Source organism: Lucilia cuprina, chromosome 5 (genome assembly GCF_022045245.1).
Source record: "Lucilia cuprina isolate Lc7/37 chromosome 5, ASM2204524v1, whole genome shotgun sequence".
NCBI lineage: Eukaryota > Metazoa > Arthropoda > Insecta > Diptera > Calliphoridae > Lucilia > Lucilia cuprina.
Genome location: NC_060953.1, coordinates 20,591,678 through 20,617,553, shown reverse-complemented (window position 1 = coordinate 20,617,553; position 25,876 = coordinate 20,591,678). Strand labels below are relative to the sequence as shown.

The 25,876-nt window shown below is 30.0% G+C and overlaps 1 protein-coding gene across 5 annotated transcripts in view; it reads left to right on the top strand.

The window, feature by feature from the left end:
• The first annotated feature begins 3,589 nt into the window (after positions 1 to 3,589).
• Positions 3,590 to 25,876, top strand: part of LOC111679046 (MOXD1 homolog 2) — a 73,201-nt gene continuing 50,914 nt past the window's right edge. For 2 of the 5 annotated variants that reach the window (XR_006941031.1, XM_046951961.1), the window contains exons 1-3: positions 3,590 to 3,960; positions 4,684 to 5,002; positions 23,201 to 25,609. Coding sequence is in view for 4 of the 5 variants with exons in the window: in XM_046951961.1 (XP_046807917.1) it covers positions 25,265 to 25,609 (345 nt within the window). In the remaining variant the exon portion in view is untranslated. Of the gene's footprint in view, positions 3,994 to 4,683; positions 5,003 to 23,200; positions 25,610 to 25,876 lie in introns of all 5 variants that reach the window. The other 3 variants (XM_046951963.1, XM_046951962.1, XM_046951964.1) reach the window with 3 other exon arrangements.

The window sequence follows — 25,876 nt, the reverse complement described above, 5'->3', positions numbered from 1 at the left end:
TTATCTCCAAAATTGCGACCTGTAGTTTGATTACAACGTTTACATGGGCCGGTTGGTATACTTTAAGGTGGGTATAGGACCAATATTATTGAGCATTAAAAATACAGCACAATCCCAATATACCCTCCCCACTAAAGTGGTGTAGGGTATAATTAAATTTGTATATTAAAACCGTTATTTGATGTACAATTAAATAGCTAGGCAGTGCAGCAGTGAGTGGAAAATTTAACTAACAAACCGAAATCCCTGGTTCGTATTCTTACTGGCTCTTTTTTATTTTTTAAAACAGAACAACTTACTCAACAACTTCTTTGTAAGTAAAATTTGTAAGCGAGCGTAAAAAGGAGGCAAGTCCAATGTCATCACACAAGTTTTTCTTGAGTATGTATTATCTTAAATCATGCACATTCAAAATTAAGTTTAGAACAATTTAAAAAATAATTTGTTCGAAATAATTTAAATTGAAAATAAAATAAAAAGTTGTTGTTAATAAGGGGGATTAAAAACAAAAATTTAAACATTCATGTTAAGAACGTTAACAGAGAGAACGTTAAAGTAAAACTAGAATAACCGAAAAAGTTTGTAGAAAACCATTGAGAAATTATAACATACAAGCTATACCCAGTGTGCTTTGCTACCCTAAAAGCAAAATAATTAAAAAACCCACTTAATAATTTTGAAGATTCTAACTATAATAGTTCTCTATATATATAATTTGTTATAATTCACAAATTTTTTCGAATGTTTCTTAAGATTTTAATGTAATCGATGAAAAATTATAAAAAATCCTAATAGTTTCTCAGTTAAACGAAATTTTGTATTTAATTCATATAGGCGGTGCCAAGTCCCCATTTAAAGACCACCAGTTACTCTCTAAATGTTCATATAAATGTCTAAGTTTTTCATGTACAATTTACAGATTTTAGCTCTAATAGTTTCTCAGATAAACGAATTTTTTTTAATTCACAATACTTTTTCTCCAAAATATTCAGAAAAAATTTGAAGAATCTTGTTCTATTAGTTTTCCAGATGAACGATATTTTTATTTAATTCATCTGGGAGCGCCTGAATGTTCACATGAATATCAAAGTTCTTCAATTAAAATTTGCATATTGTAGCTCCAATAGTTTCTCAGATATACGATTTTTTCTCTTTAATTCATATAGGGGCTCCAAGCCCCCCATGATTGTCCGCCTGTTATTTTCTAAATGTTCACATGAATATCAAATTTCTGCAATTAAAATTTGCATATTTTAGCTCTATTAGTTTCCCAGATATACAAATTTTTGTATATTATTAATATGGGGGGGTGGTTCACCTCATGGGTTGTCCGCCAATTTATTTCTGTAATAGTTTTCAAGGTTAAGGAATTTTTGTATTTAATTTATATGGGAGTTACCACGCCCACTTTTTCTCCAAATAATAATATTGACACTAAAGTGGCTCCGAAAATATTTTAGGACTCTAAGTGTTATATTATATCAAATATACGGATTTTTCTTCATATGGGCGTGGTATCTCGCCCACTCAAAATTTCAAAACAAACAGTAGCCTTTTGTTTTATCCAGATATAGGGGAACACACAGTAAAAATTTCAAGAAGATCGGCTCAGTAGTATAGCCTTCTATAAGGTACAAACATACATTAATTATATTCTACACCACTATAGTCCTATATCTTGTAGGATGTTACTATAGTAACATCCAAAAATATTGGTTCTAGACCCGCTATGTCCGTCCGTCCGTCTGTCTATGTGTCCATGTAAACCTTGTGCGCACGCTACAGGTCGCAATTTTCAAGATAATTTGATGAAATTTGGCACATACTCTTTTTTTGGTTCAAGGATGAACACTATTGAAAATGGTTGAAATCGGTCCATTATTTCTCCTAGCCCCCATAAAACCGTACCCCCCGAATCGGGCTTTTAGGCTCATAATTACGTTTAATGTTTTATAATGTCAACAAAAAACATCAAAAATTAATTTTTTAGAACAATGAATGACAACATTTGACCCTAGCCCCTACATAAACTCCCCCTAAGAAAAAGACTTGAAGATCAAAATTAACGTGTAATTACTAATAAAACGTTTAAAATCTACAAAAATGATTTTGAAGTAGACGTAAATTCATCTATCAAAATTTATAAGTCCATATATTTGCCCAATAACCGAATTAAATGAAAGTTAAATGAAGTTATTTGACATGTGTTGGAAAAAAATTTAAGTTATTAAAATATAATTTTGAAACATTTTGCATAAAAACGATATTTTCATACATAACCCTTCAAATGAAAAGGGATAGTGCAAGCACGTCTATTAAATTTAAAAACTGCAATAAGTTTAATATTTGTTTTATCGTACGGCAAATGTTTTTATAACGAAATGGAAATATGTACCTAAATGGAATTTTGGACACAATAAATCAATGATGTCGACCTTGGTGATACGAATAGAACCAGAATTTCTTCAAACTTTCATATTGAATTGTTTGCAAAAATTTTTTATTTTATTTTTTGGTATCTTTAGAAATAAAACCGCATAAAAATACTAATTGAGTAGTAATTTTCACTTGAAGGAGTATTACAAAAGAGCAAAACCACCAATTATGGCGACTTTTTATGAATATTAGAACTAACAAACTGGTTCCAAAGAACCCAGTTGGGTTCAAGTGTACCCCATTTGCACATAAATATGCAAATGGGCTTAAGTTGTTTGTACTTGAGCACTGAATTACATTATAGCCACCTAAAAGTTTCTTCGGATGTTCATAAGCACTTGAAAGATTTTTCGTTCGGTTTTGACATTTCCTTAAGCGTTTTATACTCTAAATTAAATATATTTGCAAATATTAGCCAAAATATGAAATAGTTTCTCCTTATCCGGTTTACAATATCTTAAGATATACTTGTACCCGTACAAAATTATATAAGTTTAATCATACATTTGTTCAATTCACATTCAAGTTGTATATTTTACCCAGATGGTTATCTAGCTATACCTATCTTTTTAACTAAGATCTGAATAAGCATTTCGTACAATGTATGACATAGTATTTCGTGTATACAAGGCTTGGATTATTTTCAGTGTTTATTGTTTATTTGTTTCTGCAAATCAAACCTTATCTAGTACTTTTAAGCATATGATTCTATAACTGGGGAGGAAACACAATTTTTCAAATCGATTATAAACCTGTGAAATTTAAAATGAACAGTATCCTTTAAATTTATCACCAATTCATATGTATGTGGCAACATAGCAGCCGTGAGAATTTAAAAATGTTTGTGCGGGAACAAAGAGGCAATGAAACATTCTCCAGCAACACACACTGTCCGCTTGTGTAGCCAATACAATTGTGTTGTAATAAATTTTCCTATTGTGAGTAAGTGAGCGAATACATATTACATACAATGTTGTTCCGCTTCAGTGTCTCCTGTTAAACTTACAGTTGACGTTAAAAGGAATAAATGGAAAAGGAAACAACAACAATAACATGTTTCACACACACAGACAGACACACAGTTCCATTGGAGGTGACCTAATCCAGGTACTGCAGAAAGTGAATTCAGTTACTGTCTTAGTTTTGAGTCGCATGGTATCCGTCGGAAGCCATTGATGTTTGTTGATGTTCTTTGAACAGGTTGCAAATTGTTTTGTTTTCTTTTTGCGTGCATCATTAAACGTGTTTGTTCGAATGTTCCTTGTGAAACCTAAAGAGAAAAAACAAATAAAAACAAACAGCTCCTGTCGAAAGCCATCCATACATCCATCCATCGAATGTTTATGTAAAATGAAATAAAAATGCACAACCGTTTGTTCTCTCGCGGGTATTTTAAATTAGAGGCATTTTCGTAGTTTGCTTCTATTTTCGCAAATTATACATTTTATTTGGGGTACTTCCGTTTCCCACTATACACAATCGGTGTCATTCTTTTTGCCTGTCGATGCATACATGCACTAAAAGGTACAACTAACCAAAGAGTAAATAAGTGAGTTTGTGAGTGAAAAGAGCAGAAGTGGGAGCAAAAATACTCGTACACTTGCACACAGACTGACTGACAGACTGAATCATATGCAATTTGTAAATAATCAATACCATCGGGCGAGGGAGTCAGTAGTAATTTTAATTTTTCAGAATTTGTTAACGTTGATATAATAAAAGAATCTCATATTTAAAATTACTCGTATAGCTACAGAATGTGAGTGTCTGTCTCGTAAATGTTTGTGTATAAAACAAATTAAAAATCTCCTTGTGTATGCACGAGTGTATGAATAAATTGTATTTGTTGAGAAGAAAATCAAATAAATCTGTGGTTTTGGAGTTTAGAGTAAGCATGACTATGACTTCTATGATAGCTGCTACACTAATACTGCTACAACAATTTCTCTACTACCACTAGAACAACTACTGCAATTACTGTAAGTCCTTGCTGTTGCAGTTTTTAGTTGTTCTATAGCATCATCAATCTATCTATCGGTCGGTCGTACATTGAGTCGTATAATTGTCGGTCGGTCTGTTGGTGGTCGTTTGTACATGTCTTTAGTTCTAGCATATGGATGAGGAGTTGCATCGCTCCTAATCCTTTCTGTGGGGTTAATATTGTTGTAATTGCTTTGGCAAATAAAATAATTGTAAATACTCGGCAATAAAAGTGTTTTAATGTCTGTGTTTGTTTTCCTCTGTTAGATAGTGGATCTGCATATGTGTCGACGGTTTAAACTCTACACAATTTCAAATTTGCATGAGAGTGAGTGTGTATGTGTTGAAATTGCAATTGCACATAGTTACAAACGTATGTCTGTGTGCGTTGGCCATAGCTTTTGGCCCAGGCAATAACAATAGCAATAATAATAACAACATAAACAATAGAAAAAAAGCTGGGTAATACTCTTATAGCCTTCGGCCTAACGTGCATCAAGCCAACAGCATCTCGACACACAATAAATCTGGATTATATTACAGCCACTTTTGGGAATAAATATACATAAATATTTTACATTTTAAGGTAAGTTTAATACTACTCATACACACATACACAGAACATGAATATGCCATACAATGTATAACAGACAATTTTTAATATCCTTCACTCCTACAATTCAGATTTATTTTCCCATCTCCTATTCCTGCTGTTAAACCACATATACATACATATCTTGTCAGACAGATAGACAGCCGGTAGAATAGACAGTCATTCCAAAAACGAGGGCAGTATACATACATACATGCTTACATTAGGGAGTATGATTTTTTAATTAAGAGAATTTCAAGAAGTTTTAGTAAAAAATGTATACTGTTTTACATAAGAACAATTAATTATATAATTATTTAATTTTCAATTAAACGTTTCATTTCGTAAACGTGAACATAAAAATCAAAATTTTGGAAAAAATCCTTTATGCTTTAATGAGACCTAAATTTCTTTCGTAAAACTTTATTAATTTTTAACGAACTTAACCAGTTTGAATTTGAATTTTGTGACTAGTATTTTAAAAGTATTATGATATCTATAATGACACTAGTTTACAACGATTTCGCTCTTGATATGTTATGAAATTTTAGTCCAGAATTAATATTTAAAAAATGTAGGAAAATTATAAAAAAGTGTAAATTTTTTAGAAACATCTAATATAAATAATCTTAAAGCTTTGTAAATAGATGTCATGCTTATCACTCAAAATTCAAAGAGTTTTTGGAAAAAATATTTATATGATATATAAAAATAGATTATGAGGGATAAATTAAGATCCGTAATTTGTGCCGTGTTCTTATTCTGATCTGATTCTGATTAAGATCTGGCCATGACTGTCCGTATATCAGTCTGTTTGAAGCTCGAATAAAAATAAATAAAGGGCTAAAGTTGTCTACCAAATTGAATGAGGATCGGTTAATAATTTACCCTATATTCGACATTAGTATGTTCCATACGAGTCAAAATATCTTTACAGTATTTTAAGACGAATTTCAGCCATGAATTTGGAATCAAAAAAATCTTCCAAAAGTTTATAGGAGAGCGAGCATCCCTTTTGCAGCATACAGTTTGATGGCGGGTATACATACTTATAAGAATTGTGCAAATGAATTTCCATACAAGTCAATTGCTAGAATGGTTTCAGGTTTCACAGTTTACGAGGGTTTTGAACGTTTAAATGAAACGAAAAATGTGCATGTTTCCATTCCAGCAATTGACTTGTATGGAATTGATTTGCACAACCCTTATAAGTTTGAGCGACTATTTTGACTGGCAAACTTGCACAAACACATTGCGCATTTAATAAATCCGTTCGCTATTGTTCACAATTTATGGACATGAATATTCCATAAATTCTGAACAATTAAATTGTGAACAATCGCCTTATTCAGAAATATATATATATATATACATATGTATGTTTAATTTCATTAGCAAACAAAAATATAATTTGTCAACTAGTGTAGTTCTAATTCTGTTTCATATTTCTGTTCATATATTTATTTAACTAAAATAAAAATTTTGCACTTTTACTTGTCAAAATTATTCGCACAAACATGCATAAATAAATGTAACTTTAGAAATTATATTTGACTTTATATTTAATGGTATACTTTAAGGAGAAAAAATACTAGAAAGTACTAATTTATATCTGGTATGAATATTCTTTTACTTTAAAGCTGTTGAAACATAGTTCTTATTATAGATCTTAAAATATAACTTTTCATAAAAACCCCCTAATGTATCTATACAAATTACATACATATGTATGTAAGTTTAGACAATGGTCGGAAATGATGAATTACTTCGATTGTACGTACATACACAAAAAAAATTTGTTGTTTTATTCTACTGTTTTATTTCTCATTTTTTCACATTTATCTTGTGTAGTTGATTTGGATGTGCAGTCAAAGTACATACAGGCAGTGCGAGAGACTGTGGTTTGGCTTGGCATGCTACGTGCAATACATTAAAGCCCATATCTATTTTAAAAGTATGCATTTTAGTGTTTTCATGCTTTCAACTTATTTCTGATCTACGGCGTGCACTCGCCACATTGCAAATAAATGTGGAACAGAAATTTATTAAATGACAAGAAAAAAAGCATGTAATTTAGAACGACATTTCACTTTTATTCCCAAACACTTAATAATTCTTTTTTTCGAGCACACTCTAATTTTGAAAACAATGTAATAAGAAATTGTAAACAAAAGTATGTCTCCTAGAATATACGTTCAAAAGCCATTAACGTACAAATGGTACGAATATTATTATTAAAAAAAAATTGTGATTATAAATTATATTTCAGTCTTTTGACATGTCTATCATTTTTGATGATTATCTATTTCGACGGAAAAGTTAGAAAAATAATGTTTAATAATCCCCAGAAATAGCTAATCATCAGGGCAAGAATTTTTATGCGCAAAAAAAATTTAAAACAAGTAAGAGTGTTATATTCGGCTATGCCGAATCTTTTATACCCACCATCAAATCACTATAAATTAACTTTGATATTTTGAATATTTTATTATTATATATCGATATTAATAAGAACATCAGGGTAACATTTGAAAGAGGTCCATTGATGGGGGTTTTACTATTGACAGTGCTAATTTTTATAGCGAGTAGGGGTATTTATACATACATATATGGACCAATTCTCATAAAAGTCTGTTGGAAGATTTCAGTTCCTTATTTGTTTAAAATTTCATCGATCTACTTGTATTTTGAAGCCATTAAGGAGCATTAAAGTCATAAAATATGGTAGTGAGAGTTTAAATCAAAATTGTTTTATGTCGAGTTGCATTGCGGTATTCGTATTTTTCGCGTCATTTTCTGGGGCGGAATTTATATGGGGGACTGATCCTCATAAAAAATGATAGAAAGATTTCGGTTCCTATAAAAGAGATAGAGATATTAGCTTACACGAAACTAGTTTATGTCGAATTTCATAAATCTACTAGTATTTTTAAGCCAGTACTGATCTTTAAAGTCATTTATTGAAGGGACCTTATATGGGGGTAGCGCCAATTATAGACCGATCTCCGTAAAATTTTGTAGAACGATTTTGGTTACTACAGGTCAGGTTTATATCGAATTTCATCGGTTTACTCGTTTTTTATTGCTTTACTCGTTTTTTTGATGGGGATATTATATGGGGGTAGGTCAATTAAGGCTCGATCCACATAAAATTAAGTTAAGAGTTTTTGACTGGCAAGAAACTTAATTGAGTCGAATTTTATTACTATACTCGTATTTTTAAGCCAGTAATGGGCCTTAAAGCATTTTCTGAAGGGGACCTTATGTTGAGGTTAGGGTCAATTAAGGCCTGTTCCACATAAAATTTGGTAAAGCGATTTTGGCTTGTGAAAAACTTACTTCTGTGAAATTTCATCGATATACTCATATTTTTAAGGCAGTAATGAGCGTTAAAGTATTTTTATGGAGGGTAGAGTCAATTATAGACCGATCCACATAAAATTTGGTGGAAAGGTTTTGGTTCCTAAGATACATACTTATGTCAAATTTCTTCGCTATATTAGTATTTTTACGCCCATAATTAACGTTAAAGTCGTTTTCTAAAGGGGGCCTTATATGGTGGGAAGGGTCAATTGTGAACCGATCCACATAAAATTTGGTAAATTTTGACTTGTGTAAATCTTACTTCTGTGTAATTTCATTGCTATAATCACTTATAGACCGATATACATAAAATTTGGTTGAGAGATATTGGCTTGCATAAAACTTATGTGTGTCGAATTTCATCGCTATATTTCCATTTTTAAGCCAGTAATGAGCGTTAAAGTCATTTTCTGAAGGGGACCTTATATGGGGGGTAGGGTCAATTATGGACCGATATACATAAAATTTGGTTGAGAGATATTGGCTTCCATAAAACTTATGTGTGTCGAATTTCATCGCTATATTCCCATTTTTAAGTCTGTAATGAGCATTAAAGTCATTTTCTGAAGGGGACCTTATATGGGGTGTAGGGTCAATTATGGACCGATCCGCATAAAATTGCATAAAGAGGTTTTGGATAGTAAGAAACTTACTTATGTCAAATTTCATCGCTATACTTGTATTTTTAAGCCAGTAATGAGTATTAAAGTATGTGGAGCCCAGATTAGACCACTGTACTTTTTGGTTCTGCAAAAGGTAGTTTTTAAATTTTCTATAATATTGAACCTAGAAACATGAAATTAAGTATGTAGAGAAGGAATTTTGTGAGAGTCGGAAAAAGTGAAATTTTTTGTACTTTTTTTGTTTTTTAAAAGTTCCTTTTTAAATTTTCTATAATACTGAACCTAAATATATAAAATTGGATATGTAGAATCTGAATTAAAGGAATCCTTTGGGTACTTTTTCGTTCTTCAAATTTTCTATAACATTGAAACATGACAAACATAACAATCTAGAAACATGAATTTAAGCATGTTTGAAAAGTTATGTGAAAGAGGACTTTTTGGTACTGATTGTTTTTTTTAACACACCATGGTGAAGAGTATATACTTACTTGCTTTTAAATGCAATTTATGCATTTATAACAAAATATGCAACAACAAATCGATGCTATTTTGTAGGAAATTCTTTGATTCGAAAAGAAACTAGTTAAAAGTTAGTTTGAGTTACTAACTACAAAAATGCATTTGCATAGAGGTTCTTTTAAGTTTTGGTAAGTTTAATGAATTGTTATTTTCTTAAAAACTTTTGTTTTGCTCGGAAGTAGATTTAGATATACGCTCCATAACCGGCATTGATAGTTTGTCATTCCGTGTGTGACACTTAGAAATATTAAGGCACAATAAAGTATGTATATATAGTGTGTTCTTGGTGCTTATGATTGTCCGTCCGATTGACTATATAAACCACACCAACGTTTCAACGTATTGAAAATCAGCAAAAATTATAAAATATGATTCCATGAAAATCATCACACATTTTAATTAAAAATACATAAATTACAGTAATTGGTTGTTGGTAATTTCAAGTAATTGTAAAAATTTAAATTACAATTACAAATAATTGTAATTTATCATGTAATGAGTTACTTTCCGTAATCATTACATTGTAAACATATAAATATGTTGTTTATTTAGCAATCGTAATAAAATTTTGCAGAAGCCAAATACCTGTAAATTATTTTTATTATATTATTTATTTATTATTATATTATATTATATACTAATCACAAAACTAATGCTTCAAAAAAGCATATTAGTTTTCCAAAAAACAAGAAGTAATACATTTATTTATTAAAAACAATTATGATAATTATTAGTCATAACTATTTTGGATATTTTAGGTATTTAGTTCTTATGTTTAAAATGTAAAATTTACGTCACAAAAGTAAGTATACAAATCATTTCAGTATATATTTGGTCAATATTAATAAAATTTACACAAATTTTAAACCAAATATATATATTGAAATGATCTGTATACCTTTGTGGCGTAATTTTCCCACTTATTGAACTTCAGCTTAAATGAGAAAACAAAATAGTGAACAATGTTCCAAATTAAATTTCGAATTTAGAAAGATATATGTCCGGAAGCGTCAATAGGCTTTATAACTTTCCAAAAATTGGACTAGAATGGGTAAAATTGGGTAAAAACGACGAAAAACGAGCAAAATTGGTACTTTTTGTGCATAAAAATTTAGCAATATAAACAAAAACCCTCTTAACGATTTTGAAGATTCTTACTACAATAGTTTAAAACATATAAAATTTGTTACATTAGAGAGATGCTACGCAAATTATTGATCAGATATACGAATTTTTCTATTTAATTCAATTTAATTAATATATTAATAAATATTAATAAAGATTTGATTATATGTTACATATATGTTGAGTTTCTAAAACTTTTTATCAATATTTTAATACGTTTGTAAATATCAGAAACAATTGCTGATTTTTGATTAATAATAAAAGAATATTCGATACAATTGAATATTTTGATATTTTGATTTTTTACAAGTTTCTTTAGGTCTACACAAACAATCATCAATTTCAATCAGTTTAACCAGAAACTCTAAAGTTAGAAAATAAATCAAAGTGGTAGAAATCCAAACTATGTACTCTAGAGGGCAATAAATTTTATAGCAACGTTTTATATACATATGTATGTACGTATAAATGATGTGCCACAGCAATTTCATGACAATCAAATTAAAAAAAAAAAAAAAACAAAAAGGACATGCCCTTTATATTTAAATAAACAGTTTTTACTGTTTATATGATTTACAGCTTTTACATACAAATAAACAAAATTACACTTATTCTATGTAAATATATTTTAAGAGCAGTACTATTATTCATACATAAGTTTTTAAATGCTAGTAAAAGTTAACTAGAGTTTTTCGTAAAATATTTAAATACCCATATACCGATATGTTATTTTGAAATTGTTTACAATTTTACCTTAGTATATGCTGAATACGAGAATGCGTAAATTATTTTAAAATTATATTATCAATTGATTACCTTTTAAGCACTATTAACTCAATAGGGGATCAAATATTTGTGTACGGGTTCGGAGTTCGGTAAAAAATGAGGTTCAGACAATGTTCGGTGTTCGGCGAAATTTTGACCGAACACCGAACGCCAAAATTTTTATAAAATGTTTATTTACCTAGTTTCGATTATAAATTTTTAATCTTATTTGTAACATTGAAATTTTCTAGGTCCTTATTCTCAATCGATCTAGACATGTCTGTCAGTCAGTCAGTTTCTTAAAAGACCAATAGGATCTAAACTATTGTTGCAGTTTGATTTGTATTCAAAATGGACAAAATTGGTTTACATTTGGACATGGCCAAAGGTTCGCTTTAAAAAATGACTAACGTTCATAACAGGCTTAAAATACTAGTATTTTTATGAAATTATACTTAAATTTTTTATGAAGCAAAATTTCATATAATTTGGCAGAGTGAAATTTATGACATTTTAAAATTGTTACACCAACGATAATATGTTTAGACTACAATCATAATTTTAACCACAACCATGTTTTTTTCTCTGCGTGCTCTTACAAAGAATTATATCATTGTCAATAAATAGTTTAAAAACCAAAAATAAAAGTATTAAGATATGTATATGAATTTCAGAAATGGTTTGTTATTAGAAATTTATCACTCTCTGGAATTCGGAATTAGTTGATAATTGACCCAATTGCTAATTAAAGACGCTTTTCAAAAAATCTTCCGGATGCTCATATTTTGGTTTTAAATGTTATTATTGTGTTACTTTTTAATTTTCATTTAAGAAAAAAGTTCGTGTTCACTGAACTTTGAAAACCGAACAAAGTTCGGGTTCGGCCGAACTTTTAAATTTACTGGAGTTCGGGTTCGGTGTTCGGTACCGAACGAAATTTGGAGTTCGTTCAGACTCTAATGATTTGTATATGGTAAATTGTTAAATTGTTTTATCATTTTATTATAATGTTCTTAAAAAGTCCCAAGCATCTTAAACTCAATATTCAGTTTCAATTGTGTTACCACTACTGAAGGATGATGCAAAGTTAAAACCCATTCAAACCTATTCTCAAAATATTTACATATATGAAGAGAATAACAAGTATGAATGTATTGTCGGGCATGGCCGACCATAAGATACCCTATACCAATCATTATGTTAATTTGGATTGAATGAAGCATTTAATTTGTTTTTTTAAATTTCTTCCGGAATGTTTTTACTTACTGTGGACAAAAGAGATTTTCTACAAGTGGGCTCATAAGGGAGTAGGGGTAGTGAATTTTGACCTTTAAGTCATTTTCTGAAGGGGAGTTAGTATGGGCGCTAGGGGCAAATGAAGCCTGATCATTACAAAAATCGGTAATGACATTTAAAATTCAATAAAACTAATAAAGTGTGTGCCAAATTTCATCCAATTATCTTGAAAATTGCGAACTTTACCTGGCGCACAAGTTTTACATTAGACGTCGGCGCTAGTATTGTTCTGAATACGAATATTTTCATCAGTTTACATGTATACAGCACGATCACATATGAAATTAAATGAAGTAATAAAAATAAAGTTAAGGAAGTCCTAAAATTTATTTTAACATAGGACATAGCCCTTTTCAAAAATATGGTTTTAATAATTTTGATATATAGTTTTAATTAATTAATTTAATTTGCTCATTAAACAAATAAGTATTATTTTGTAATTTTTTTGTTCATTATACAATTAACTATTTTACAGAGATAAGTCTGAAAAGGTTCTAAAACTTAAATAAAAAGCATTTATTGTTTTATATGTCCTGCTTGTTGATCTCATATTTTCGTGGCGTATGATTGTGATTATTGGACTATATATTAATCATACGTACATGTGTAATACATATTTGTATGATTGCATGATACTCGTTTTATATCGAGCCTTTTTCGAACAAAAGACATAACCGACGAAAACAAAATTTTACAGGAGAGCATTTTTTTAATTATCTTCGAAGTAGGACAAAGCATTACTCCAAAACTCCGTTAATAAATACTATTACATCTGAAATATGGGATGCAGTTTGTTTCGATTTTATATTGACGCTATATACGATTTTTTTTCGCTTACGTCTTTTTTGCCGAGACAAATTTTTGTGATATAAACAATGTTGAGGCGGTTACGTCTAAATTCTCTGTTTAAAAAATTATTTTTTTGTGTATATCTTAATATAATTTGTATAAATCTGAAATTTAATAGTGTAATAAATACTTTTTTGTAAGATTTTAACGGTTCATGATTTCACTTAGCCTCAATACAAGTACCTCCCGGGAAATAGTCAAAACATTAAAAAATATATGCAATCGCTATAAAATTTTGCAGAAGTCGGTTATATATACCTGTAAATTATTTTGGGAAGTATTACAGATATTAGTCAATATTTGACCCTAGCCTCCATATATAGAGTCTATAAGACAATGATTTTTTCCATACAGAAAATAAGTTTACAGTTAATAAATCTTTCAAAAATTAAAAAGGTATGATGAAATTCTACAAAAAAACATTTGTTTTTAAAACTAATAACGCGTTCAAATTAAACCTCGGTCCACAATTGACCTAATACCTCATTAAAGGCCATTCTGAAAAACATCCTGTTGTCCACATTAATATCCATACATTGTAGTACAATTCGTCTTATATCGAATAAATAAGTAAATTCTGGACTATTGATTCATAAATATACAGGTCCGCCTTCCGAAATCCTCAAATTAACAACCAAATATAAGATTTGGTTAAATGTAAATAACATGAATGTAATGTAATTAGTAATTAGAATGAATAAAATTCATAAAAAGTTATAGAAAATTATAAAGTTTAGCTCATAATTTGCAATGGCAAAGTGATAATTACATGAATTTATTATAATTAATCTCAGATATGTGACATTTCATTCACAAACAAATTTGATACGTTAATTTGTTCAAATTTTTCTATCAATTTAATATATATTAAACGAAAATTTAGACGTAACCGACACCTTGCTGTTACAAAATTCATATACCGAAAATAAATGTGTACTTACGTCTTTTTTCTTTTTCTTGTAAAGTTGAAACCATTGGATCTATTGCTATGAAATTTTCAGAGATGAATCTAATAGACCTAAATTATCGATTTCTATAAAAAAACGAAAATCGAAAATCAAGTCGCTTACGTCCATTTTGCAAAAAGGGCTCGATATGATTTTGCTTTAACAAGAAATTTCTCTAGTTTTTAGAGCATATTTAATTTTTTGTGCATATTTTAATGTTTTTTACTTTAGTATTTAGTTTTAGTATATTTTTGTAAGTTTTAAGTCTGTCATTAAAATTATTAATTCGGATTTCAAGAGACCAAGGAATTAAAAATATTGCTAATGATAAATATTGAATTCTATGACACCATCGATTAAAATGTCAGTTTAGAATATTTGTCATTTGATATTTATTTATTAAAAAAGAAATTTGCGAAAATATTTATTAGTTTAAATTCTTTAAACGACTTCTTATTTTGTAAACCGCCATATTTTTATGATAATATAATGGTAATGATTTTACAAAAGTTTTCAATAAGGCTTTCTTGTGAAATTATAATTTTAATAATGCTAACCTGAAAGAAAACTAATTGTCAAAAATAGTGGACAAAATATCACAATCTTACATATTTTTCGAAATGTTAGTTAATTTTTTTTAACAATTTTCATTTCCTTGTCAGGTACCAAATTCTGTAGTGGCCTCCGGTAGGTTAGTGTTTTAGTCTTGTAGACCAGAGTTAATGAGTTCGATTCCCATCTGAGGCACTGGTAAAAGAGAGCACACCAGGCCCGATAGAGGCCTATGTGTATTTCTTTGGATTTGATGTATAATATGTACACCCTCCCTTCAAACTAACTAACTCACTAATTACTAGCAGTATCAAGTCAGATTGGTAATTTATTTGCTTTGTTTGAATTAAGAAAAAAAGGAAAGGAAGAAATTATCATCAATCGGAAATAAAGCATATTTATTAGCAATATTATCTGTAATAGAGCGTTATTTGATATTACGTAAATTCTAAAATCAGCAGAGGTAACAGGACTTTCATCCGTCTACCTACAAATAATAACTTTCCATAGCGTGATTCGAAGTTTGAAATTTTTTAATAATTTGTTAAAATTTGTAGGAAATATTTAATTAAAGATTTCCATATTCCTTACGACAAATATTGTTAAGGATCAAAAAATTGTTTAAAAAGTCGTACTTTCAAAAACATTTTACAGAAAAGAGTATTATATTCGGCCATCCTTTGTACCAAGCGTCAAGTGAAAGTAAATATTATTTACAGTGGGACCTCGATTTTCTGTGATTGTTTGGAAGGGAAGTATTCTGTATAATCGATTTTCGCGGTGCCAACTTTGGCTAGTTTTTTAATAGATATTGCTATTTATTAAAAAATGAATATGTACATAAACTCCCGCTCACTTAAATAGGTTCACCTATTATATATAGTTTGCAAAAAATAATGGACAAATTGGTTATATTAAAATTTTAATTAATACTTATATGTCACTAGATAGACAGACAATAGCGCAATACTTAATAACCGATTTTTAATAATTTTTTTTTTCTAAAATACTACGTTTTTCTACAATATTTTTTTGGATAATTTGAATAGGTTCGTAATCTTTAATTGACAAAAACAACAAGAAATTGCAAACTTTTTTATTTTATAAACATTTTTACAAGGTTTTAGAAAAGATTTACTAAGGAACATATCCGCCGTTACTTGATATAACTCCGAAAATTCGAAATGATGATTGAAAGACTTATAAAGATTCATAAGTAATGGCAAGGAAATTACGGTCCAAGCCTTTTTAGTTCCTTCAATTTAGGCTTCTTTTATGCCATACTGTCTGCCCGACCTATACAAATTACGGGAAAGAATATCCGAAACCTTTTCATTAATAAATAGGTGAGAAGATGATGCAGGCCATTCCAAAATTTTTTCATTCTGGCTTCAAATCCACCCTTTTACAGCCCTGGCGGTATGGATCGGGGCATTATATTTTTGAAATATCCACGGCAATATTTCAAAGATATCCAAAAATGTAAAAAATTGGTTTCCAGTATGGCATTACAATTATTACAATTCATACTTGAAAGAAATTTAAGCCCACATGTTTCATAATATGAAATTGCCCCCCACTAAATCCCATATCCTCAACAGCTATGCAAACGACTCAGGTAGAGCTCTTCATTTCAAAAATCATATAATATCGATCTGGACCTCCTAAAATAAACATTTTTTCATCCAAAAAGCAAGATGTTGATATAGCTTTTTATAACCATGTGTTCACGTGCAAACTGAAGAGGATTTCTCTTTAAGAGTGGCTTTTATTAATTTCTTAATATTTCTTACAATTCATTTTATTGTAGCTTGGCTAGCTGTCACATCCACTTTTTCTCTAATTTTTTCTACAGAATCACTTGACTTGGAGGCAAATTTTATGAAATCTCTTCTGTCCGCTTTTGTTTTGACTCTATATGTAGTTCCATTTATGTTCTCTTAATATTCAAACTGTTTTCTTATACAATTGCGAATAACATTCTGAATTTGCCCAATTTATTTTTTTTGCCAAATGACTGTGATTTTGGACAGTTTACAAAAACGTTTGAATTTTGTCATTTTATTCTTTTGTTAAAAAATTTATTGTGCTAGAAACGTAATATATTAGAAAAAAATATATATTAAAAATCCGCTATTAGGTATTGCGATAAGACATCATGTTATTATTTAAAATTTTAATATTACTAATTAGTTCATTAGTTTTTGCAAAAATTAATTTAATGTAATCAAAACAGTGAACCTATTTAAATGAAATAATTCAAGGATTTTATATTCATAAATGATTCAAAAATATAAAAAAATAATTTTGTCAGAAAACAGTAAACAGTAGATAAGGATTTCATATTTTTTAATTTCTAAAAATAATCGTGTAATATTGTTTGTCTCTTATTTTTCAATTTAGTATTTTCGTTTTACGAGAATTCCCGCTTTTGATTTGTTCTAATTGTTTATGATTGTTAAAAAAGGTTTAACGATGCAACGAAAATTTAAGTCCATCTAAAAAAAAAATTAAGTCGATGCAATCAAAATTTATTTTTCCAACTCGGATATTTGATGTTGCCCTATAATCGAATAACATATAATCAAGGTGCCACTGTATTTGATATATGCAGACAGATTTCAGATTTTCGGAATAGGGCTTTTAGGGAGATATTTGTTACTTTAAATCTTGTTTGTGGTAAACTTTACCACTACACTGCTATTATTAAGCCAGTTGTGAATGTTAAAGTAATTTTCTAAAGTATGTACCGACCCTTATAGAACATTACAAACAGATTAAGGTTCCTATAAAACATATTTATGCCGAATTTCATAAATAATGCTTCGTTTGGATAGTTATGTTCGTTAAAGTAATTTTTTGGGTAGGGTCAGTTATAGGTCGATCCTTTTAAACAATTTTACAGAGATATTTAGGGTTCTACTTATAAAACAAATTTATGCCGAAATGTATTGCCATAGGTGCTTATTTCAACAAGTTATGTCAGCTCTCTTTCTGTTTCCGTTTGGACTCTATCGTGTATTCAACACACATATAGTCTCAGAATCGAATGAGGATCCAGAATACATATACTTTTATAGGTCTTAGATGAAAGTCAAAAGTCCTAAAAAGCAACACAACAGACAATGTCTGGCGGTGCAATCGTATTCAAACGTGTTTATTATACCCTACACCACTATAGTGGGGAGGGTATTATACGTTTGTGCTGATGTTTGTAACATACAAAAATATCGGTCCAATACCCACCTTAAAGTATACCGATCGATTCAGAATCTTTTTTTGAGTCGATTAAGACATGTCCGTCCGTCCGTCTGTCCGGCTGGCTGGCTGTCCATGTAAACCTTGTGCGCAAGGTACAGGCCGCAATTTTCAAGATAATTTGATGAAATTTGGACCAAGCATGTTTTTTGGCACAAGGACGAAGCCTATTGAAAATGGTTGAAATCGGTCCATTATTTCACCTAGCCCCCATACAACCGTACCTCCCGATTTGAACTTTTTATGCTATAATTACGTCAAATATTCTGCTATCTCTCTAAAAATTGGCACAAATATGTTTTATGTAAGTATAAATGATACTGCAGATTTTCGTAAGGATCGGCCTATATTTGACCCTAGCCCCCATACAAACCCCCCTTCAAAAAATGACTTAAACGTCTAAAATTGACTTGTAACTGTTATTTAGAAATATATCCTTTTCCCAAATTTACCGAGGATCGGCCCATATTTGACCTATATAAAGCCTCATTTAGAAATTTTAGTTTTTTATCAATAAATGGCTTAAATATTTTGGAATTATGGTAATATTCAACATAAAAATAAAAATTTTATAAAAGTAAAAATTGTAAAAATATACTCATGGTGTAGGGTATCATATGGTTGGCCATGCCCGACTATACTTTCCTACTTGTTTAAGTTCGGATATAAATTTTGCAAAAAATTACTTTTTTATAGCAACAATGGTTTTCATTTTATTTAGTTTTTTGTCTTTCCTGAAATTTTTTCAAAAGTGTTGTTACGCCCTTTTTAATTTCAGGTGACGATATAAAAAATATTTTTAACATTTCCTAACTTTTGTTTAACAAAAAAAATATTTAAAATATTGTATCCAACATTTTTAAAATATGATACACAAAAAACAAAAACAATTTTGTATTAAAAATTAATATTTTTTAAAATCGGCTAACCGAAAATCGGTTTAAACAGAAAAAAACTGTTTTGTATTTTATTTTATAATGGAATAGCAACAATACTTACCACATTCTTAATCTAATTTTATGTTATGTTTTCCTATTGACATAATAATATACATTTGAAATGTTAAATATTGTAATAACCTGCGGACTGCTGGGCAGTTACATTTTATCATTATACCCATCTATACATATAACAATTGAGAATTTTATATTCGTCTGTGTGGAATCTCATATACCCACCATCAAAACGTCTACAATAGACAGTCAAAGGAATGCTCCCCTATAAACATCAGGGTGATATTTGGAACATGAAATAAATAGTATTATTTTTTTAAAACAAAATATATTTGATAAATTTTTAAACCATGAGCGTATGAGTAATTTTATATGTATCAATTATGATACTCGTGAAATTGTGTACAAAGAATTCATTTTGTATAAAACTTGTTGATGTCAAATTTCATCGCAATACTCGTATTTTAAAAAACCAAAACTCTTTTCATAAGGGAACCTTTTATAGGGGCTAGGTCAGGTATAGATCAGTCCTCATATAATTTGGAATGAAGAATTATGTTCTTAAGTATAAACTTTTTATGTCGATTTTCTTCGCTGTACTAGTAATTTTCGGAATTTTATTTATCAAATTTTCTAAAGAGGATCTTATAAGAAGGTATGGTGAATTATTGTCCTATTCTCATAACTTTTTGTAGACTTTGAGATTTTGGTTCATATAGAACTTGTTTACATTAAATATCACCTCAGTACTCGCATTTTTATGACAGTAGTTAGCGTCAATGTAATTTTCTAAAGGGGGTAGAGATTTTGGCCCGCATAAAAATTATGTGTATCAAATTTCGTCACCTTATTCCAATTTTAATCCAGTAATGAACGTTATAGTCATTTTCAGAAAAGGACCTTATATGGGGAGCCGATGAGCCAATCGAAAAAAAATTGGTGCAGAGATTTTAGCTCGTAAAAAACTTACGTACTTTTAAGCCAGTAATGAGCGTTAAAGCCATTTTCAAAAGGGGACCCAATAGGGAGATAGGGTCAATTATGGACCTATCCACATAAATTGGTAAATTGATTTTGGTTTGCTTGGAACTTAATAGTGCAAAAGTTTATTCCTATATTCCTATTTTTTAGCCAGTAATAAGCCATAAATTAATTTTTTCGAAAGGGACCTTGTATAGGCGGTAGGGTCAATTATGGACCGGTCCTCACTAAATTTGGTAAAGAGATTTTGGCTGTTATAAAATTTGTTTTTGTGGAATTTCGTCACTATATCATATTTTTAAGCCAGTAATGAGTGTTAAAGTTATTTTCAGAAGGGGATCTTATATGGGAGAGTAGGGTCATCATGGGCTAAAAAGAATTCGGTAAAGTTCATAAGAAACTCACTTTACTGAATTTCGTAGCTATACTCGCATTTTTGGGTCAGTAATGAGTGTTAAATTTATTTTTTGAGTCGATGAAATTCGACTTATTTCTGTCGTAAAGGCGTTAAGATATACTCACACCGAGCTATGTCCTATTATTTATATAAAGACTAAATTTCAAAATTTTGTATCTGTATCATAATTTGGTAATTAATATTGTGAATCTAAGTGATTTTCTGGAGGGGACTTAGTATGAGAGCTATGACCAAATATGGACTGATCGCAAAACAATTTTATGGTGTAATTGATGTATATAAGAGTAATATTTTTGCTAAATGTATGGATATCAATACTTGGTAATAAGTTATGTGCGTTTTTTGAAATTTTCGGGAAGGAATCTTGTATGTGAGCTATGACCAAGGATAGACTTATCGTGAAAATAATTTGAAATAACATTTATGTGTATAAAAATAGTATTTATGTCAAATATTTTATGGGTATCACTATTTTGTAATGATTTATGCGCCTTTAAGTGTTTTTCTTAAAGGGACCTTGTGTGGGAGCTATGATCAATTATGGGCCGATAGGAAAACAATTTCACAGTATTACTTATTATTATTTGTATATGAGCAATACTTATGCCAAATTTTATATGTATATCTTAATTTAGTATATATTTTACATGAATATTTTAATTTAATCATGAGTTTTCCGTTTTTAAGCGATATTTATGAGGGGACCTTGTATGTGAGCTATGACCAATTATAGTCCGATCAGAAGAAACTTTCACAGTAATATTTATATGCATATGAGCAATACTTATACCAAATTTTATATGGATATCTTAATTTAGTAAGAAGTTATGCGCGTTTAAATGATTTTTGGGAGGGGACCGATCCAGAAAATTTTTTTCTCTGAATAAATTCTATTGACATAAGATTTCCGTCGACATTACGACGGAAGTTGTTAACAAAGAACCCATTATCCGGAAATATGTACTTTTGTATGGGTATATGAAATTGTGGATTAAGTAGAAACGAATGTATGGCGATTTTTATGGAATTATCTTGTATTGTTTTCGAGAAAAATGCATTAGAATATTTAAAAAATGCTAATTTTTTTCGAGGTTGCTTTAAATTTTGATTCATAACTTTTCCCGATGTGAACCGATTCTCATTCATTTTCAATACCAAACAGATTAGGAAAATGAAGAACATATTGGGTGAATTTGGTTAAATTATATTGCTTCGTTTTATCGTAAGCGTGTTTTACGCAGACAGACGGACATAGTTTAATCGACTCCGAATTTGATAAGGAACCAGAATATATATACTTTGCCGTGTGTTTTAAACACGGAATGACAAAGTTATATATACCCTCTATCATCACTGATGGTGGTGGAAGGTATAAATGAAATGCACATTAGAGTGTCCCGAGGAATGGCATTTTTAAGAATTTGATGTATGAATACTTCTCAATCGATGCGTATTAATGAACTGAACATTGGAAAAATAAAAAAATATATATTTTTTTCGAATGGTCCTCAGTTCCCCACCTGCGATGGAAAATCCTGACTTAATTTTTGGGAAATACGACTACTTCATTAAAATCCTCGAATACTACCCAAATATAAATTATAATTTTTTAGATATACGAATTTTTAGATTTAATTCATATGAGGGCTCACCAGATGAAAGTCCACCCTTTTTCCTCCAAAACGAAATTTTGTATTCAATTTATATGCAAGCTAACAAGTATCCCATTGGAAATCCATCCGCTCTAAATGTTCAGCTAATTGTCAAATTCGTAAATGCCACTCCCCTCATGGGTATTCCGCCAATTTATTACTTTAAATGTTTACATGGATGTTAATGTTATTTGTGCAAAATTTTAAGATTATTACTATACTAGTTTTCAATATAAACTAATTTTTGTATTTAATTTATATGGGAGGTGTCACGCTCCCTATTGCTAGTCCGCCCACTTTTTATCCTAAATAATCATATTGACACTAAAGTGGCTCCGACAAATTCAGGGAGTTTAACTGTTATATTTTTCAAATATACGAATTTTATATATTCTTTATATGGGCGTGGCTCTTCGCCCAGTCGAAATTTCATAAAAAAGTAGACATACGCTGTAAAAATCTATAACGTTCAAACATACAAACAAACACACATTAATTTTTATATATATAGATAAGATATATATGGATATTCTATTCCTTTCTGTCTCAGAAGTTGTTTATTAATTTATTTTCAATATTCAGTGGGGTAATAAATAAATAAAAAAAGTTTTTTTGCTCCATAGTAAGGTACATTTTTTAAGAAAAAATTTATTTTGAAATAATATAATTATTACCTTACCTCATTCACAATAAAATTTATTGAGTTATCATAAACCGTTCTACATATACATAAATCCCAAAATATAAATACAAATAAATATGTAAATATTTGTAATTTTGGTTTTATTAATTTCAATGTGTTTATATACACACACGTATGTATATTTGTATATATACGTAAACAATATTCAATTTATTTATATGTGTTTGTTGTGTTGTTTTTTGCAGCAATAAAGGAGCAATCAATACACGAGTTGGAAAAAAATACAACAACCACAAAGAAATGCAATCTATGAATATTGTCTGATAATTAAAATAACCGAAAGTGAACATACAATATGATTTATAGGAACGAAAAAGTACAACGCGCAACATAAACAAAGAAAGGAAATACATTCATTTGTATATGTACATATAAGGATGACGATGGCCACCGAACAGAAACAGTACCAGTTAAAAACATTATCATCAACTATAACTACAAATTCAACGGCAACTACAAGCGATTCTTGCCTGACGTATATATAAACGCATACACATGAACATATTATATATGTATGTATTTAAATTGTATCCAGATATAAATACAAAAGTTATGGCAAACAAAATCCATAAATAAGAACGATCAACGAGTATATGCTCTGCCTTGTTTTTTGGCTTGAATTCCTTTATTTGTGTTGTTTTAAATAATATAGAATGTATTTGTAATCTGTAAAAAAAGAAAATAAAAAATAAAAACAAATAAATAAAATACCAAACCAAATAAAAAAGTAAAAAAGGAAGCAATCGTACACCACACCAGTATTGAACACTGGATAAAGGATCATAAAACCATAAATGTATACAAATCTGCCAGCCAGCCAACCAACGAGCCAGTGGGAAAAGGTTACGAAAACAAAAATAAAACTTTTTTTGTCTCTTTATTTTTATGAACAAGTACTCTGCATATTTAAGAGCTGTGAGCCGAACGCTGTGATATCACTGAAGTTTTCCTTTTTTAACAACTTCAATACAAATATAAAATAATAAACCAACACCAATCGAAACAACAAATAGAAAAACTTTCTACATTCATATGAAAATTCATATTTCTGTTTTGTAAAACAGTTTGTTTAAGTTTAAACGTGTCTGTTTGTTTGTCTGTCTGTCTGTCGGGCCGTATGTGCGGACGTGAATGTGCCCAAAAACTACAGACACTTAAAATTGTATTGTTGTATACTTTGCTCCTTAAAACGAGTATTTGGTAGATAACACATATATAGTGTGGATGTTAAGGAATGATAGAGAACAGAACAATAAGTACAAGGCCAACGAGAAGGAAAATTGTTTTTTAACACTACACAACTACATAAAAACGACGTTAAGCCAGTAGTCAGTCATATAGCGGACCAACCAGTCAGCCACACAGTCATTCAGTTATATAAAAGTTTCGTACCCAATTGCCTTGGATCCCATATAAAGTGTGATTTATACGCACATTTTTCTTACAAACCTACGTACACAAAAGTAAATCATTGAATGTTATATGTATGTATGTATGTATGTGTGTGAATAATTGAATGGTTGGACGTACGGACGGACAAATAGCCATTTGTTTGATAGTGTGTAAATTTTACGTATGTTTCAACAAACTGCTTTATACCCAAATACCCAAACGTACCGTATCGCATGAATGTTATTCATTGAAACATTTAAAATCTCCAACATTCATATAAACAAACATACGCAAGGAAAAACGCACAAACACACACATTCAAGTATTGAAATTACTAACCCACTTGTGTGCAAATACATTTCTCCATTCATTTGTACTTATATGTGTGTGCGTACGTATATGTTTGTAGGGAGCAGAAGAGCAAACAATAGTTCATTCTATTTGTAATTTTACTATTTGGTGCTTGCTAAAGAGGCTTTACGAGCAATAAATGTCGAGTTAAGTCCTTTACGTCTTCTGCCTAAAGAGGCTGGTCAACCTAAACTATTAATTAAAGGCAACTAAATCTGATGGAAAAACAAGCTCGCACACACAAGTAAATTTCGCACACCATTTAGATTGTACGCACCCAGACAAATAAAAACAAAACAAAAACATAGAAAAAACTAAAATATTTGGTGAAATACGACAGCAGCAGGTTCAACGAAATATATGTGAGACACTTCCAATTGCCATCTAAGCAATACCAACTAGCAAACAAAAGCAATCTAATCACTATACACCTACTAAACAAACGTTGTACAGTCGGAAAACACACAGACAGGCGAGGTCGGCCGTTAGCCAGTTTGTATCACATAATGACCACACCGACGGAAGTGAAATATACGAGTTTATCGCTGTCATCGTTAATCACATGTTTTATATCCTGCTTTGTACTTGTTAGCTGCCTGCTGGAGAACTTTGTCTCGACGTCAGCTAATGCTACGCCATTGGCAGTGGCCGAGGAAGTTTTAAGTTGGGATCATGCAGTCGATTTGAATGAGGATTTTCGTATTTTATGGAAAATCATTAATCAAGATATAACATTTGAAATACAAGCACGTACACTGGGCTATGTAGGTTTCGGATTTTCACCCGATGGTAATATTGCTGGCTCTGATATGGCCATTGGTTGGGTTGACAGAGGCCAAACATATTTTCAGGTAAGTTGTTTTTTATATTTATTTTCCACATATTCATATATACTCGCTATTTGTCGTAACCTTTTAAGAAATAGAGCAGCTTTTCATTACAACATTCGTGGATTTTGTGCTTAACACTCACACTTTCTCTCGTTGTGGTCATAAAATGTTACATAATTATTTGCTAAACGGATTCATGGTTAAAATAATATTATTAACAATATACATATCGTCGTTGCTCCGACAAAATCTGTTATGTGAAAATTTAAGAAATTTTTTATTTTACAA